The 19,487-nt window shown below is 42.6% G+C and overlaps 1 protein-coding gene across 1 annotated transcript in view; it reads left to right on the top strand.

The window, feature by feature from the left end:
* LOC134176302 (spectrin beta chain, non-erythrocytic 1-like) overlaps positions 1-19,487 on the top strand; it is a 78,252-nt gene that overhangs the window by 36,724 nt on the left and 22,041 nt on the right. The window contains exons 17-23 of the mRNA XM_062642975.1: positions 1,058-1,336; positions 4,653-4,783; positions 5,225-5,345; positions 5,399-5,482; positions 9,656-9,850; positions 11,166-11,234; positions 11,289-11,399. Coding sequence (XP_062498959.1) covers positions 1,058-1,336; positions 4,653-4,783; positions 5,225-5,345; positions 5,399-5,482; positions 9,656-9,850; positions 11,166-11,234; positions 11,289-11,399 — 990 coding nt within the window. The remainder of the gene's footprint in view (positions 1-1,057; positions 1,337-4,652; positions 4,784-5,224; positions 5,346-5,398; positions 5,483-9,655; positions 9,851-11,165; positions 11,235-11,288; positions 11,400-19,487) is intronic.

The following is a 19,487-nucleotide window of genomic DNA, read 5'->3' as shown; positions in this document are numbered from 1 at the left end:
AACAGCAACTTTAGTCAGACTAGAGTTTTTTTGATTGCTAGAAGCATTGCTGAGAGCGATGACAGGTACAGTCTACACGGGACTGGTGTGGGTGTGTTTTCGAATGAATTGGAAGTTGTAGCGTAGTGTACACGTCATCGAAAAATTGTATGCGGGGTTGGTTCTTTGAGAGGGGGAGGGGCATGCACGGCAATGACAAATTTGAGTAGTCAGTGACCTGCTCCATTGCAATCGCAGAGGTTTGGTGTAAAAATTAGATTTAGCATAAATGGTTGATACTGATCGATACTTGCTGTTACAGAAGAACTGAGCAATAACTTAACCCTACATACCAACGCTACCGGGTTGGCGATACTGCCGATATAACCACATCCTACCCAGTCATAACGGACCCTATATGAGTCAAATATCGTAAACGTCAGTGTGGCTTCTCCCACTGACTGTTTCTATAACACGACTCCAGACCTGTCTCTCATGTGTCATGAGTGAGACTCATACATTAATGATTTTGACTAGCAGGGGGTGTTCCCTAAACTGTTGAGAGCTTCTAGCTGCCTTACAGTATTCTGTGCACCTACTGTATGCGTAGTAGATATATGGGTTTCGAGGCTGCCTCTACGTTGTGCACGTGTTACACGGATTCCGATCCTTTCTCATGTGATTGACCAATGCCAACTCAACAGCTGTGGCGAATGTTGTAAAGTACAAGATTGGTGCGATACGCAGACAAAGTGGATTCTTCTTTGAGCTCACGCCCTCCATGTCTAGAAAGGTTGCCCATCATGGCACGCATGTTTGTAGTTACGTAATGCATTCTAAATTAATATCAATATCAATTGCGGGGTGCAGTCGCAACTTGTGTTGTCTCACGCATTTGGTTTTTGAACATTGACAGGTCTGTGACCCCTGTTAGCACGTGGATTGTGACAGTGGTATATGACTAAATCACATTTAATTTGAAATTGTCGTAGTCAAAACACTTTATTTGCCTTTGGATTAGTTTATTGGGCAAATGCATATGTAATGATGTTTGGAGACATGTGTCTTTCTGATGTAGGCTTTGGTTGGTGAAGTTGGTGGTCATGAGCCAATGATCGCTGCTGTTTGTCATGCAGCTGATCGTCTTGTCTCTGAAGGCCATGAAGAGAGCCAACAGATATCCAACAGAAAGGTTGAACTTCAAGAAAGGTGGCATGAACTCAATGATGCTGTTGCTGGAAGACAAGAAAAATTGGAATTGTCGGCTGTTGCTCAGCAGTACTTCCTTGATGCTGCAGAAGCGGAAGCATGGATGAGTGAACAGGAACTGTACATGATGGATGATGACAGAGGAAGAGTAAGTGCACAGTTGTATAATAAGCCACTTGGGAGTGTATGCTGTATGAGTCTGTTGCCAAACAATTAGTACTGTGTGTGGTAGACCTATGAATATCCTTTGTTGTCTGTGATCTATTTGGCAATGTATAGTTCTTATAGACAGGCTATAAAAATTTCCCATTTTTTACTGCATTGCATGAATGGTATTATTTTAACATCCGACACTTTAAATGAAGTAATTATAGAAAGGTTTAAATGCTGGCTCAGGAGTTTCTTTAGAAAATAGAAGTGTAATAATAATCGAATTATAATAGGTAGTTTTGAAGTCGTTTTGAGTGTGGCACTTCATAGAAAGTTGACCTAACTAAGTGTCAATCGGCAATACTCAGAGTTGCTCATTTAATTGCTACTTAATTTAGATGATCTCTCTTGTTTACTTTGTGGCTTGACTTAGTTGCAAGCTAACAAGTCCAAAGATCTGTTAATTAAAATTTCCTCATCTAAACAGACTGGCTAAAATTCTATTTTGAATTTCTAACTAAGTTCAACAAACAGTCAACAACAACAACAATAAGAACAACAACAAATGTCCGTGCCTTATCAATCATAAGGGAATTGAATGGACTAGATGCTATTTCCTGCAGTTGCTTCTGCGCAATTTGTTGTGCTAAGACGTGAAGAAATTGTGGATGATTCTCTGACTGGTGTATTTAGTGTTTTCTGCTTGATAAAGGTGTTTCAAAAATCACTTGTATCAAGGTGATTTTTGAACACCCGATAAAGGTGATTCAAAATCTGAAACCCCAATACGTTCTACAGCACTAAGTAAGCTACCAAAGTTGGTTGTATGAGGGATTTCAGACAACACCAGCCAGTAAAGACATTGCATCGTAGCTTTCAGTGCCTATTTCGAAGTGACATCTTTGCTTCAAACACTTTTGGGAACTTGGGGAACTTTTGCGTTATTTTTGCAGCTAGCCGACAGTTTTCAAGGTCCAATGCACCCATGTGTTGGAGCTGATAGCATGGTGTGTGAGGAGATCCTTTCGAAGATAGACACGGGTGTCTTGCTCCATATGCATGATTGATTGAATTTGGTCGTAGTTTTGTGTCTTTTACACATGCTGCATATAACTCCAATCACTTTTCCTTTCACTTCCAATTGGTATCAACCATGGAAATTCACTTTCCACCCACTCCTGATAGCTTACAGCAGGCTTCTTTGAAGTTTGTGATTGTTTTAATTGCTATCTGGATCGTTTCTGAGCAGTGTAAGTGTTTATGTTTATCGTTAGCTATCCTTGAAGGTTCATACAGTTCAAAGTAGTCAGATTTTGGATCTTTTTTGCTGACAGTAATGTAGGAAACCCTGCACTCAATACACTTTCTAAAAACCACTTGTTGATTATCACATACTTTACACTGGTGCTGACATACGAGTCGACATCCCCCCCCCCCCCGCTGTGCATGTGTGATATATGCATGGATTTAACATGTGAATTAATATTAATAACCACTCCTACTAAGAGCTACAGCAGCAGAAATAATGTCTATGTGCCAACCTATCCATTTTTCTAACATAAATACATCTTTTCATTTTGCCTGTGCAGGTGATGAAATAGACACACCCTAAAAGTAGCTTGGCACAGCACTGCAGCCTGGGAAACCTTTGCTGGCGGTTCGCACGCTATGGTAAACACTTATTGCAGGTGTATGGGTATTGAGAGTTGGCATAACGTTGGCTGCGTGTTTGTAGTTTTGGCTTTTGTTAGGATTTCGGTAATGTTAAATGCACTGGAACATTACAGCAGACATTGATGCTGAGTGCTGTCATTTGTTTGTCAGAAGGTAGAGATGTCACAATGATTTGATGCTTGTACTGGGAATTTCTGAAACAGCGTCTAAGGCAGCAATATGGAAAATGGCATTTTTATGGAAGAAAATTCGTTCTCAATACTGTATTACCTCGCATAGAACGGCATGCCGTTATAAGCGAATTTTACCAGAATCCGCTACAACTCCAGCTAGTACCTATAACGGCATGCCGTTATAGGGTGAGGTGCAGTTATAGAGCGAGGTACGGTAGTCACAGTAATACGGGGCTTATCTTTTGATATTAATATTATGGTAATGGAGGAGACACGTGTCAAACTAACGCATTGATGACAGATGAAACAGCTACTTGCGAAGAACCATTAGTAGTTGACGAACCAACAGGTTTGACAGATCAAGACAGTGATGATGATGAGGAACACGAAGAATTAGAAAGTGATTAGTGCTTACCGGTAATCTCTATGCATGGCATGTTCTTGAAGACTTAGTAGTAGTTAGTAGTACCGCTTAAGAAAGATATTAGATTTTGTTGGATGTGCAACTTGAGGCGCTGGTAAAATTTCCTCATTTGCCGTTGTACCTCGAGGTATAACAGCTCCCTGTTAAAATTTGCTCCATAATGGCATGCCGTTCTATGCGAGGTAATACGGTAAGCACCAGGGCAGTTCATAGGAAACTGTGGAAATTGGCAGATTGACTTGAGTACCACAGAGTAGGCAAGTGTGGGGCCCATCTTGCCAACATCCTTCATACTTTAATAGTCTTTATAAACTTAGGAGTGCGACCAGACCTGACTGCCCTCCTACGCTTCTTGTTAGGCGTTTCTTTAGGGGTTCTTTCTTTAATCCACAGTCTAGTAAGACCACTATCTGGTCCCAAACCTGTGCGTACACTGTAGTATAACACATGTTGCTAATACAGTCTTGGAATATTGACCAACTTTGGGTCACAACGTCGAATCGTACACCACAATCTTGATTCTCATTAGAGGCCCATGGGCTGTAAATGATAACAGTTTCCAAAAACTGGGCGATCTTTGGCTACGTGCTGTTTTGGAAATTCCCGGTAGTCCTGTCTTGGCAAGAGAGGGAAGAACACTGAATCAGCTTTCCCAAATTTGCACTAGTCATTGGACAATTTTTGTAACTATGTGTACAGTACTGTACTTAAACTTGATCGGTTTTTATCGGTTACTCATACTGAACTTTGGGTAGTTATTGGACATTGCTAGACATGTAAGTCAGGAGTTTTACTACCATTCATCAAACACATAGTCTCATTTTTTAAAACCATGCACATTGTCATCTTCTCGTGTATGTTGTTAAATTCTGCATAGTTATGATAACCCAATTGTTGAGCTTTTACTGTGAACAGAACAGGAAATTGTATGCACAACAACAGCCATATCACAAACAGACATTATGAGCATTGTTAACAGAAATATATGGCAGTATGCTGGTGATCAACTTATTTCCTTATTTTAATAACATTTCATATCACAGGATGAAGCCAGTGCTTCAGCACTGGTGAAGAAGCATTGTCAACTGCAAACTGCAGTTAAGCATTATAAACGAACAATTTTGGAACTAGCGGACAATGTGAAGCCCATGAAGGAGCAAAACAATCCAAGCAGGTATGTTGATGGAGTGTAGTGGGGTGGTACTTGCCTTCTTATTTATTTTTGTGGAATCTTTTATTTTTTGCCTTATGTATTTTATTTGTTATGATGTTCTCTTACAGCAGAACCATTACAATGAACGCATGCACAGGTTGCATGTCGAGCTTGTCGTCAAGCCGGTGGTTGAAGCGATCGTCCATCGCAGTACTACTGTAACCCTAGCTCATGCATGCCTTGGGTTAAAAAGTTCTAAAATGGAGTACATTTTTAAGGCTGTTCTTGTACTTGCCTTAGCAATCCTGTAGTGTGTTGTTGAAAACTTTAAAGGAAATAATGCATCGTTTACTCATACTTTTATGCATCATTGCTTTGCAATGTCTACTATTGTCTGATTTCTTGATGGAGTAGTCAGTTTTGCGCCATGTTTGCAATTATTATATGCTTTAATTCTTTCAGTGATGCTGTCCAAACAACTCAGTCACATATCACTAAACTGTATGACAGTTTGGAGCAGCTGGCAGAGGAGAGGGCAGCAAGCCTTGATGAAAGTTTTAAACTTTTTCAACTGAACAGAGAAGTGATAGCATGTTGTCTCTTTGTTGCAGTTGTGTGTTAGGTCTGTGTTGCTAGGTGGAGGAGTTGGAGTCATGGATCAATGATCAGGAGATAGTGGCACAGAGCAAAGAATTAGGTCATGATTTTGAGCATTGTGAGGTACATTTTGTATTTATCACTTGGTTGATTATTTTGTGTGCACGAGTATTGTATTGTATCTGATAATAAGCTTGTGTCTTTTATTTGTCTTTCTCATTATGGATTGTACATGTTTGGATGTATATGCTTTGTGTTGATTAAATGTGACTTCGTAGACAACAAGTAATGTTGTATTCACTAGAAATTTGGCATGTGACTTACTTGAATCTGCCAAATTTTGTGAGTTTGTGTATGACCTGCAGAGCTAAGATTTCACATGTTAGCAAATGCAATTCAAGTTATTACAGTGCATGCCTGATTAATCATAGTATCTGTTTGCTTGCTTGCTATACCTTTTTGCCTGCTTAGTGGTCTACCTGTTCTTTTCTCTTTCTTTTTCAATTTGTATCGTCATAGTTGTGCTTGTAGTCCGTGGGCCAGGTCCTAAGAGACGAAGTTGCATTCCACCCACGTGAAGACACACATTTCTTTTTACCAAACGTTAGAGGAATCCATTTAAAGCATTTCTTCACTTGTCCCCCTTCGCGAATGTTGTCTGTTCGGTTGCATTTGCCTATTTTTGGTTCTGACAACGAGTATGCTCTGTATTCCAAGGGCAGACTCTGTTTTCTAGCATTTATAAGCATAACATTAACTTGAAGAAGAAATATATGAGTATTTAGACAGCAGCTATTCAAACATAACAAGAGACTGGACAAACACGAACAGATTACGCTCAAGTCTCTGCACTAACGTGCGTTAGCGGCAATGCTGTTTCTCTTGCCGTCGTCAGCAAAGACTTCTAGTGCGTTTACACTGAGTGCCTAGTAGCCTTATATCCTCGTTTGCGAAGTCTTGTTTAAACTCAGCTGTATTCACACCTACGTTCATAGCTAGTCAAGCGACTCTGTTAGCTGTCTAGATGTACATGTACCATATTTTCACTTTTATCTTCCAGTGTCCTTGAGTCAAGGCTGCTCTAGTGTGAACGCACCTTCGTTTTGCTTCTAGCCTTTGTACACAGTATATTTGTACATACTCTAGTAGCATATCCTCACCGGATCTAGATAGAACAAACACGGATGTTTCTTGTTTCTACGAACGGACTATCACGTAAAAGGATGTCTACAAGGAGGCGGACATTGGAAGAATAACAAGGATCTAGACTGACGTAACGCTACTAGGACACTACGACCGAGTCCCTCAAAGACCAATTATGCAGAAATGATGTCTTCAAAACAGTTTCAATGTATACAATCTGCGTACATGAAGTTCACCAATTCTGATCGCGGACAGACGGCAGTGTTTTGGATGTTGCACTGCTATATGATTGAACTACTGCTGCAGTTTGTTCGTTCCTCTCGGATTGGAGACTGGTCTCTCCACTTGCAATGCCTTCACGACATGATACCATGGATGTTTGCATACAACAGAACAAACTACTGTCGGTATCTCACTGTCTGCTGGTACGACATGGTCTCTCTTGCAGAAACTCATCCGGATGCTCACGCTTTGTTAGAAGCAGGAGAGTTTGCTGTCCAAAGGTCTCATAACGTCTTCGCACAAGTACCTGTTGACATGGTTATTGAACAATCTATAAATCGCGATACTAAAACCAAAGGAGGAGTTATTGGTAGTAGTCTGAGATGCGGAGCCGTTCAGAGATGGATCGCCACAGCACATGACCGTGCAGCCATAACTGCGGGTTGCCGCAGTTTGGCTGGCATTTCAAAAGACTCTGATAGAAGCAAGCGACACAAAGATTTGATGCAAATAAAGCGAGACAAAGATAATGTTCAGAGTGTAATTGGTACGCTTGAATGTTGGTCTAACCCATTTGAAGCGTCAAGCTGCGTTGCGAACATTTCATCTGGAATAATGGCTCCACCTGACGTTGCGAACAACCTCTTGCAAGCGTACCAAATAGGAAGCACGCATGCCGAGAAGTTTGTTCATGAACGCTTGTGTAGTGGCAGTGTTGGATTTTTTGACAAGCTGCAAAAGTTGAAGCTGAAAACTTTCTCATTGATGGCCAAGACAGTCACTGTCAGAGCTAATTCTCGTGATGTAGCAATAAAGGCTGACAGGAGCTTCTTTTCATGAATGTTGGCAATTTCGACGAGTAGGAATCTTAACTTGCGGATGGTCCTTTCGTTTTCCTTAAATTAAGTCCACTGCCATTGAGTTTGGCTTCACCGCAAGGTAATTTGAATAAAACAACCAAGTCTTCTTTACTGCCTCTCTTGGAAAGCTATGGCTCCCCGGTAGAAAACATTGGCAGAGCAGCACTGCTAGTCGACGCAATGGCTACCATTCAATCACTTACTAGGCCTACAGGCACTTTTTGACATCTTGCTTTTCAAATTCTTTGCTCAGTATTAGACACTCGTGACCACGATCAGCTTTCTCGTGTTGACTTTGTCATAGATCGCTATCCATCAGATTCTGTATCCATCAAAGACGCAGAGCGCAGCAAGCATGCCTCTACTGGCATTATTGTTTCCCATATTATTAATGCGTGTCAGCGCTGTCCAAAGCAGTGGAAGAAGTACCTAAGCTCTGGAAACAACAAGAGTGCTCTGTTGGACTTCTTAGTAAACAAGTGGACTTCTTCTTGCTACAGTAGGATGCTCAAAAACTTCAATTTTTACATTTGTTCCGGAACGGGTTGTGTCCGCTTGACATCTACTGACGGTGAACAGGTATCACGGTCAGAGGTTCTTGAGCTAACGTGCTCTCATGAGGAGGCAGACACAAGACTCTTCCTACATGCTGCGCACGCTGCACAATCTAGAGAATCAACTACCATCATCAAATCTCCAGACACTGACGTTGCTGTCATTGGCATATATGCAGCCTCTTTGGATGTTTTTCGTCATGTTCAGTTACTGTGGCTAACGGGTACCAAGGACCGGCGGCGTTTCGTGCATTTGTCGAGGCTAGCCCACGCGCTTGGAACAGAAATATGCAACTCTCTTCCAGGATATCATGCATTCACTGGTTGCGATACTACGAGTGCATTCTATGGTAAAGGCAAAAAGCAGTCTTTTGAAATTTTAATAAAAGATCGTACAATTCAGGCAGGCATGGCAGGACTAGGAGTAGCCCCGGAATGCTCGTTAGACACTCAAAAAGTTGCGAATTGTTTGTTTGTCGATTGTATGGACAACAGAACTGCACCTCTATTAATGAAGCAAGGTACAAAAGCTTTTGTGCTAAGGCTCCTACATGCCCGAACCTCCCCCAACAGCTGATGCCCTGTCACTGCACGTCAAACGGACCAAATACCAAGCCTACATTTGGAAACATGCTCTCCAAGCCTTTCCTACCGTCGGAAGTTGTAATGGACACGGATGGATTGTGTATGGACAGGAAAAATAGAAATCAAGTGGATGAGCCAGCCCCCAGCACCAGATACAATTCTAGAAGTACTTAACTGCAGCTGCAAAACTGTTTGCAACAGCAATCACTGCGGTTGTTTTAAAAATGAACTGAAGTGTACAGAAATCTGTCGATGCGAGAATTGCAGTAACTGTGACCGGGGAGAGGACGACACCAATGCTGTAGATATTCATAATGCTCCTATTGATGATGATGACGACGGCGACGCCGCTGCCGCCGCCGATGATGATAGTGATAGTGATGATACTGCTGAGAATTAATTAAGTTAAGATAGCAGCGTATCATCAGATGGGGGATTGACAGCGTAAATATCACAGCGACATATAGCTGCCAATTTTGAGAGTTTTATGTAAGAAATGTGGTATTACTAAATTAGAAATGCAATATTGGGCTGACTTTGGTGTAGAAAATAATTTACTTAGTTCCCAAACATCTTTTGAATGCTACTACGTATGGTGCAACCTCGGACAACGGACCGTCGGCGCTGCTTAAATTAAATATTTAATTACAGCTAAACGGACATTTTTCACAACGGGGGACAAGTGCAGAAATGCTGTACTTGGACATGTCTATCATTTGATGATAAGAAACTTGTGTCTTCACGAGGGTGGAATGGGACTTGTTTTCTGAAGGGTTTTTTTTACCTTGGCCCATGGACTATTACCAGTCTGGTTAGGTATTATCTGGTTTGTCTAATACTTTTTTCTGTGATAGGAATGTTTATCTTTCAATCTATTACTTGTGTGCTTGAATATTTATTTTGTCTTTTAATCTATACGTTTACACATTTAGATGATCCAAGAAAAGTTTCAGGAGTTTGCTCGCAACACCACAGCAACAGGAAAGGACAGGCTGAGTTCTGTAAACTCTCTTGCAGAGTCTCTTATCACATCTGGCCACTCTGAAGCTGTTACAATTAAGGAGTGGAAAGATGGTGTAGGAGAGAGTTGGGACAGCATCCAGGAACTAATAGAAACTAGGAGAAAAGTAAGTGTCAAGTTGCTATACATTTACTTGGTTGTATAGACAGAAAGTGTGTGCATGGTTGTGGGGAGTTAGTGCACGTTATGGCAGGCTACGGTAAGTGCTATGAATAATGCATAGGTTACTTTTTTGCCATTGAATTGGCTACTCCTTTGTCTATGGCAATGAGGCAGACGTGGTAATATCTTTGTAGTAGTTGTTGTAATGTGCTTTATTGAATACATGTCTTTCAAACACTATTAGGAAATTGTCTTTGTCTAGGAAGTTTTTAACATGGAGTAGTATGGCATTGAAGCTTAAGCTAGTTTCATTAGCAAACGAAATAGAGAACAGCTTTGAAGAACCCCAATTTGCATCGTATACCAAAATAGAAAAAAGACTAATTGCTGATGCTGCTGGTCACCTATCTGATAATGACAGCATGCAAGAGATTGTTTACCTTTTGGGGATGACACCTGGGCCACAATTTGCAGCAGAACTATCAGTATGTAACAGTGCTTTCCAAGCAACAGATTAACAATGAAGAATATATATGACCAGCTTAAATGGTACTGAGAGCTATTGCTGAGAGGTTGTTCTGGATGGTTTTGGGAATACGTATTACATCAGAAACAGGAAAGCATCTTATTCTTTCCTCAGGCGGCTCAAGTCATATCTGCGTACTGTGATGAAACAAAAGAAGCTTAACCACCTTTTGTTGCTTCATATTCACAAAGACAAGATGATAAACCAATATGAAGCCATGAAAAAATTGTTTTAGTGATGAACACTATAGGTCTTTTGGTAAGTTTCGTTATGTAACTGGTTGTATGTAGAATCAACGTTAGTTTTATGTGAAGTTTGCAACCCCTAAATAGTGATGTTCCATGGCAACAAATTTGCACCACTTTTTGGAGTGCTCTGCTGCCCTTGTACTAGTTGTAACAACTGCAGCATAATGAAGAATATGCAAACTATTAGAAAAGAGTTGTCTCCAAGTCAGAACTGTAAATAAGTTTTCCTTTGTGCAACATGTGGTATCCAAATATGAGTTAGCTATAGTTGAATGTAACACTTTGAGATTGAGCTGTGGTTGATGTTTGTGTCCTTGCAGGTATTGCATTGACTTTCAAGCTTCTTTTAGGGTTTTCAGGTTTTCTGATTGCCTAAATTGCCTCGTTCTTGTGTATTAGTTGTTTGTTTGCCCTCAACTTTCATGTTGTAGCTAATATCACTCTTATAACATGAGACTGTGTATGATCTGCTACTTTTATCTGTACGGTTACTTTGTGAATTTTAGTTAATAAACAAGTTTAGTGATGCATTTTTATGTTATTAGGCTCTTGCCACTGCTTATGAAATGAAGCGTTTTTACAGAGATGCAGATGATGTCAGATTAAGAATACAGGTTGAGCTGATGTTTAAAAGGTGATGCTTCTCCTAAATGACAATTCTGATGCAGGAGAAGATTTCTGCTCTTCCTGATGATATTGGTCATGATGTTGCTAGTGTGGAGACACTGCTGAGAAATCATGAGAATTTTGAACGTGATGTGGCAGCTATTGGAACTCAGGTGTGTTGCAAGATGATAAATATTTTATTGTGAGCTGTTTTGATAGGGATTGATACAGATGCTGATGTATTCCACTTTGTGTCTGCTCGCCTGTTTGCTTGTGTTTATGTCTTTTGGTCTGTCTGTCTGTCAAATCTTCATACATTTTCTACACATCAAAGCTAAATACATTTGAAACTAAAGTAACAGCTAAAGAACAATAAGTGTCACAACTACAACAATAGATTATACAAACACATAACAAGTAGAATTAAAATGCTAAACTTGCGACTACTACAAACAAAAAGGCTAAACTCTACAGCTAAGTACAAGATAAGCAAGTCAGAAGAAATGATAACATCAGAATCCAAAGAAGACCAAGAGATGATGACGACAGAATTTGGAGAAGACGTACTAGGCCACAAGGGCAAGGTAAGGCTGCGGTAATCCCAGACGTTGAAGTCACCAGATGGACGATGAGACGAAGAGGAAGACGAGATGATGACGACAGAATCTGAAGAAGATGCACTAGGCCACAAGGGCAAAGTAAGGCTGCGCTAATCCCAGCTGAAGTCACAAGATGGACGATAAGACAAAGATGAGATGAGATGATGATGACAGAATCCGGAGAAGACACTCTAGACGCTGAAACCACAAGAGTAAAGACAGAATGCAAACTCGATCACAACAAAGGAGCATAAGCCACGAAAACAACAAACGATGAAAAGCAACTCAACAAAAGCATTCATTTCAGCAATGAGGACCGCATACAGTCAAATAGGACTGATGCAACTGACGAAAGCGGCAATAACCGCTGACTCCAAAAAGAATCCTGAATAAGCTCTTCTCTTCTGTTGATGACTTCAACTTTGCAGAAACTGTAGGTTGCAAGCTCTGCTTCCATTCATCCCGGGTCTGTCTGTCTGTCTGTCTGTCTGTCTGGTTTGTTTTGTTTTACTCTTATTTGATAGTAATGCATAGTGATTAGTCACTAACGTATAACCAGTTATCTCTGCAATCATGATATTTCTGCGAATTCTGCAAAGAAATCACGGAACGCACAAATAAAATTTGCAGATATTTAGTCCTATCCTCAGAGTCCCAGGAAGTCATTGTTGCGACACATTTACATGTGTGACACTGTATGTACCATTGAATTCTTACCTTCGTCAGCTTTTCAGTGACGATGTTGATTTGTCGACTTGATGCGACCACCTACCTGAGCCAGGCTGCATAATGAAGGTGTGGTCGTGGAGAGTGGACGGAGCCTGACCCAGTGCATCATGATCCAGGAGAACCGACGTCCGGAGTGGATCTGGGATGGACTCCGGCCCAACTCACCTTTCACGTGGATAACCACGGAGATTTAATGGAACAAAGGGTAGGGGAAAAAGGCCTCCCAAGCACGAGCTCATCTGACATCGGGATGGGAGGGTGGGAACGAAAGAAACATACACACTTTGCGACACTTGCTGCGCTATGGCGGGTGGGATAAGTCAATAGCAATGCACATGCTCCATTCGTCGCAAGACCCCTGTCAGTCCACTGTGTGCTCGTGCGCTCGGCAGCGCGTCTCCAAACAACTTCAACTACGTTTAACTGGTTTGTTAAACTCCATGTAACTGTCTTCCTGGTTGGAATGCAGAAATTTAATTTGCAGTAATTAAAACTTTTGTCTAAATTCTCAAATTCCAGAAGTTTAGATTGAAGAAATAACCCGGTTATACGGTATCTAAATGTGGTTGGCAGTGTCACATAAGCTTGTTTACCCGCCCTTTCTATCTTGGCTCAAGCATTTGCAGCCACTTCTGTTGTTCTCAGCGATCCACAAAACATTTAGAATGCGGTGATTTGTCTACAGATGCTGCGGCAAGACAATGAAGCAAACACGACTTGTCTCTGTTACGGTGTTTTTTCGTGTTTTGCCGTGCTTCTTCTCTACACTTGTCCTCCTTGCGCTCATGCTGGTGCTCCTCGTGCTCACGTTGGTGTTCCTTGCGTTCAATCACCTGCTGCTGCGAAGCAAACGCCGCTAGCTCCTCACCTTTCAGGCCAAGATTTTCGCTGACCTCAATAGACGATCCATTTGGCCACCCACTCACTGTGTGTGTGTGTGTGTGTGTGTGTGTGTGTGTGTGTGTGTGTGTGTGCACGTGTGTGTGTGTGTGTGTGTGTGTGTGTGCACGTGTGTGTGTGTGTGCACGTGTATGTGTGTGTGTGCGTGTGTGTGTGTGCGTGTGTGTGTGTGCGTGTGTGTGTGTGTGTGTGTGTGTGTGCGTGTGTGTGGTTACGGTCCTCTCGAATGACCTCTCAGTCTCTTCTGTTCTTCCTTGATTTGCTGGTCGCTCTTCTTGCTGCAACTCACTCTTTCCTGGACAGGCCCCCAAATGTCAGACTTTTCCGAAGGCGGACACAGCACCTTACGAGAGAGGACACCAGACTGCATCAACGGCTGACCATGCTGTATACATGCATACATATATATAATATATTTGTATATAATACAGATAACACATCCGCCCTAAGGACTGATATATATATATATATATATATATATATATATATATATATATATATATAATTATATATATTTATATAAACCCACCTACGTGGGCATCTAACACACATTATTCAAAAAACATGTCAGTACAGTCTAGAGCCAGTCTATGCCATATCATTTTGGCGTTATATAGCCAGAGTTTCACCGACAGTTGTTCATGTATGTTACTGACTGCCTGGCTGACTGTCAAATTTCTTTTGAAAGATAGACGTCGTGCGATGGTCTTCAATACTTCCAAACTGTGTGGTGACCACAAGCCAAGAGATTCGCACACAAGAGGGTGGAAAGTACTCCCAGTTGATGTGACATTGGTTTCATGATGTTGGTCTTTTTCCCTTTCTCCAGCTGCAGCTGCATTTCCCGCATTGTAAGCTGTTTGGGTAAGGTATGACGGTTGCAGTGTGTTCCTGACTGTTACATCAAAATAGGTGGAACAGCCTTGTTCAAAGTCAGGGTGGAAAATATCACCTGGTCTGGCACAAGTATCAGTGTTGCAGCGTTGTTCCTTACGGCAGTTGCCATTATCCATAAGCAAAGCGTGAAAAAGAACATCGCATAAGGCGTCATGTCGGCGTGTTCTTATGTTGTTCTGGCCACATCCAAGCAAGTGGTCGCCAAATTTATCTAAGATCTGTCCACAGGAACAGCGCTTGGAACCCAAATCTGCCAGGAAAAGTGGGATGCCCAACCAGATGTGCAACGATACCACAGACTCTCTATGGGGCATGGCGAGGCCAGTGTTGGGGTTGGGTATTGCCCGCAGTCATGCTCCAGCGTGCTGTGCGGATATCGTGTTAAGTCGGGCATGATCACATAAGCTGGTGTTGTCTTTAATTGAGTGCCACATTGTGGAGTCAAGCAAAGACTGAAGTTGGTGTTGACTAGTTGTAAGAACATCAATCTTAGCTGTCGGTAGAAGGGTACGGAGAAGATCTTATACGACTGATCTGCTTTTGAGGCTGAGACCTAAGTCAAGAGATGAGCTGGGGATGATGGCAGACTGTGACGTTCCAGACAGTAGTTGAAGAACCAGCTCATATGACGAGTTACAGCTTGCAAGGAAAGCTGCCGGTGCTGTTCTTGTTGATTCACGAAGGCCCAAACCACCCAATCGTACTAGCAGGGTGGCCTGTTTCCAGGAGAGGTCTGGTATTGAGGAATGAATGATGGACTCGAGCGATGACCGTAGACCAGCGTCAAATCTGGATAGTTGACTTTCGATTACATCAGATGGAACTGTTCTGATTAAGTGATTGATTTTGCACAAAGAAAGACAAGAGTGTAAGAGATGAAGTTCCACCTGAGAGTTCCCTAAATCTGACAAAAGTTTTTGACATTCCAGAACTCTGTCAACACGTTTGGCCAAAGAATTGTTGACAAACTCTTTTGAACCACATATGGGTGATCCTAAAAACTCAGCCCCATCTTTGTTGGCATCAATGCGCTGAACATTGCCTGGGAACTCAAGAAAGGATTGGTCTCCTTAAGGCCAGAACACTTCGCATTTGGCTGTATTTAGCTGCGATCCAAAGAAGTGCCAGCTGATTGCAACTTTCTCAGAAGAGATGCAACTTCAGGATGGGTTCCAATGAAAATTTCATCATCCAGGTACCACAACTGTAATGCAATCCCTGGGGTTGGACCCAACTTGTCCATTAGCTCCATTACAACAAGCGAGAATAACAGTGGACCCAAAGGGTCTCCCTGTTGAACACCGGCTGAGGATGTAAGACGGCGGTTTCCAAATCGAAGCTCACCAATTGTGTGATAGCACCAGAGAACCGAAGAATAGAGTTCAGGAAGTTCTCTTTGTAATCGATTTAGAAATGAGTGTCGGTCGCAATTGTTGAAGGCATTAGCCATGTCTATGTTAAGGCAGCACAAACTAGGATTGTTATCATTAGTATTGATGAAGTAGTTGAGGGTATGTATTACAGCTTCTAAACCTCCAGAAACTCCAACTCCAACTTGCTTATAGGAAAGGAAAATAGTAGGTAGCTTTGATCGAACAGCAGCACAACAAACACGACTGATAAGACGACGCAGCGTCTCACCAACCGCTATCGGCCTGATCCCTTCTTGACCCTGCTTCTTATACAAAGCTGTTAGGGGTGCTCCCGTAAGCCATGACGTGACACGCCTATCAATTTTACCAGAAAGAGCCACAGAAATCCAACAAGTCAAGCTATCAAGGCAATCCTGTGCTGATGTGGTTCCCACAATTGCATCTAGCAGGTTCTGTGTGCGTAGTTTGGAATATCCAGGACTTGAGGCTCGGGGAAATTTCTTGAGAGTTTCTAAGACAAAATCATATATATACGGGGACTTTAAGATGGCGACGTACATGATTCGCTAGGCTCTCTCTTCCGTTATTGTCTCTTGATACACTTTCGACTACAAGCTACCGGTTTGATAGTTATCTACTACTAACGTGTTCTTCATCATATCTTGAAGCCTTCAACTGATTCTGTCCCCATCGGCACTCTAACGGTCAAACAGATTGAGTCAGTTTCTTTGTTGGTGTGATGGAGGATGACGAGGACACTTCTGGTTGTTCAGATTCAGGTCAGTTCTGCTGTCCTCTTTGTTCGAGTAACTTTTCATCTGATGCTTCAAAATGGCAACATATTAACGTGGAACACATCTCTCGTCTCGTCTTGCCATGGTTGCCGTTTCTGTCTGAGAGTGGCCGGAATCTGTGCTCTGTTTGCGGCTTTTGCTACTCGAAACATTGGAAGGTTTGCCGTCGGCCTCAAGGATCTGGCCGTGCGTGGTGTGGAGGAAAAATGATGATTCCTGATACATCTCTCGTGGAAGGTGACCACGTGGCAAGCAACGTAATTGACCACGTGGTACAAAAAGCACATGCTTTGATTGATGTACCTGTTGAGCCTAATGATATTCTAGCCAACTTCGATGACGCAGTGCTAGAAGCCATCACGTCAGCAGCGAGTCTCTCAAGTCCATGCAGTAATGAGTCATTCTTGTTTGATGCTCTCATGAAGGAGATCTCTACTTTGCCTGTCAAGACTATTGGTCATATTCCCCAGTCTCTGCGTCCTAAGTTAGCTGAAGTTCTTGCAGTTGAGTTCAGGAATGCTACCTATTATGGAATCTGGGGGTTTGCCCGCTTGTTCGTGTTAGCTATGGTGGTTTGAGATGCCCCCCCCAAAGGGAGGAAAGAAAAAATGACATGTAATTAAAGCTATCTTGATGTCACGTTTGGAAGTATGGCAGTCAGGAGATCTTTTGTCTCTCTGGAAAGACGCCATATTGGATGCTAATTGTTCGCTGTCTCAAAAACATGGAAATAACCCCACCACCCAGAGTATTCGCAATCGAAAACGTGCCCTAGCTCTGGCTAGAGAGGGTTGATATGGGAATGCCATGCGCTCGCTTTCCTCGTTGGGCACTGCTGCACCAGACGACATCGACGTTCTCAGTCAGTTACAGCAATGCCACCCTCAACACGTCCTTCCAGGCTTCATTGATGACATCCCTCCACCACTCAGTGTTAATTCGGAGTCGGTTCTTGCCGCTTTGAGGGCATTTCCTCGAGCTCCAAGCCCTGGAGCCTCTCAACTACATAGCCAACACCTGGATGCAATCGAAGGCTGTACTTTTCCATCATCTAAGGAATGCCTCAACAACCTAACTGTTCTGATAGTCTTTTTCTTGTCTGGGAGAGCTGACCGTAGAATAGCCCCTTGGCTGTCTGGGGTTCCTTTGACAGCACTTGTGAAGAAGCAAGGTGGGATACACCCAATAGCAGTCAGTGAAGTTCTACGACATCTTATTAGTCGTCTTTGCTGTTGGGCAGTTAAATCAGAATTACCTGATATATTCCTACCATATGGCCAGATTGGTGTCGGGGTGCCTGGAGGTCTGGATGCAGCTGTTCATGCCTTGTCGTCATATATTACAACTCATGGTTCTGATCCTAATCTTTGTTGTCTGAAAATTGACATGTCTAATGCATTCAATGAATGCCATCGCTCTTCCTTCCTGCGACGCTTGCAATGTGACTTTCCTTCTCTCTATGGTTGGTCGCAGTGGTGCTACCATTGCGAAGGTTTTCTCCAGTTTGGTGATGCCTGGATCAAGTCCTCCGCTGGAGTACAGCAGGGTGACCCGCTTGGACCGTTGCTTTTCTCACTAGCCCTTCTAGAACTGTTAGATGACATTGGGACTTCCAAAGGTATCAATGTTCAGTTATGGTACCTTCACGATGGTGCTTTCGTGGGCTCTCGTCCTGCTATAGCTCATCTCCTGGATATCTTGCTGTCTAGGGGACCATCCTTTGGCCTACATGTGAATGTGAACAAATGCGAGATATTCTGGCCTTCTGGAGACCAGGATTTCCCCGAATTTGATCCTGAGATTCAACGCACTTTTCGGGTCTCCTGTGGTGTTGATTTTCTTGGCTCTCCAGTTTACGGATCTGACACTTATTTTGTTAGTTCCGTATCCAAACGGATTGACAAAATTATGCACCAACAGATTCAGTTGTCAGTGTTGGACGACCGTCAGGTGGAACTACATCTCCTCAGGAGTTGCCTTGGTTCATGCAAGATGAATCATATTATCAGGGCGGTGCCACCTCTCAAAATTGTTGATGAGTTGCTCAGGTTTGATGATGGCTTACGACAAAGCTTTGAAATGCTGACTGCCTCATCTATTTCGGACCAGACATGGCTACAGGCAACCCTTCCCATTCACCTTGGTGGTGTAGTCCTTCGAGAGGCCAGCAGAGCTTCCTCTGCAGCATTTATTGGAAGCTGCAATTCATCACGTCAGCTGTCATTTTGGCTACTACACAATTCAATGCCAATATCGATCCTTGAAGACGACCCATCATACCAACTTGGAAAAAGCGTTGACCTGATCATCCCTGGTGAAGCTCAATGCCAACAACATCTGGCAAGTATTCTTCTGGGCTTCAGTGACTGTATAACACCAGTCTCTACTCAACATGATATCCAGCAGATCTTGGATAACAATGCGAAATGTAATATTGAAGAAAGCTGTCTCAGCCTACGTGATCAAGCACGACTGAAAGCAGTGACAACTCCTAACTCGGGGGCTTGGTTGAGGACAATTCCTAACCGCAGTCGCGGCCTAGCCATGTCCCCTCAGGAGTTTGTTGTTGCCTTGCGATTACATCTAGGAATAGTTGTATTTCCACGTCATCCCACGTCATACAGATGTACATGTAATCATGTCCTTGATGAACATGGCGACCATGCCCTTGGTTGCGGACTGTTGAGAATTAAACGTCATGATGCTGTATGTGATGTTATCTACCACTGTCTCTTGGAGGAAAATGCTGGTACACGTCGTGAACAAGGATGCTCGACTCTGTCCTTTGATAGACCGGGTGATGTTTATCACCCTGATTTCTCTCAGGGCAAACCTGCCTATTTTGATGTGTCAGTCAGGAATTCATTTGGCCCTTCTCACATTATCAGCGCTGCAAGTAAAGCAGGTGTGGCTGCTGAAGCTGGGGAATGTGAGAAAGATCTTCGACATGATGAGAACGTTGCAGCTGC

Source organism: Corticium candelabrum, chromosome 2 (genome assembly GCF_963422355.1).
Source record: "Corticium candelabrum chromosome 2, ooCorCand1.1, whole genome shotgun sequence".
NCBI lineage: Eukaryota > Metazoa > Porifera > Homoscleromorpha > Homosclerophorida > Plakinidae > Corticium > Corticium candelabrum.
The sequence above is the reverse complement of the archived record's forward strand: the minus strand, read 5'-3'. Positions and strand labels throughout refer to the sequence as shown.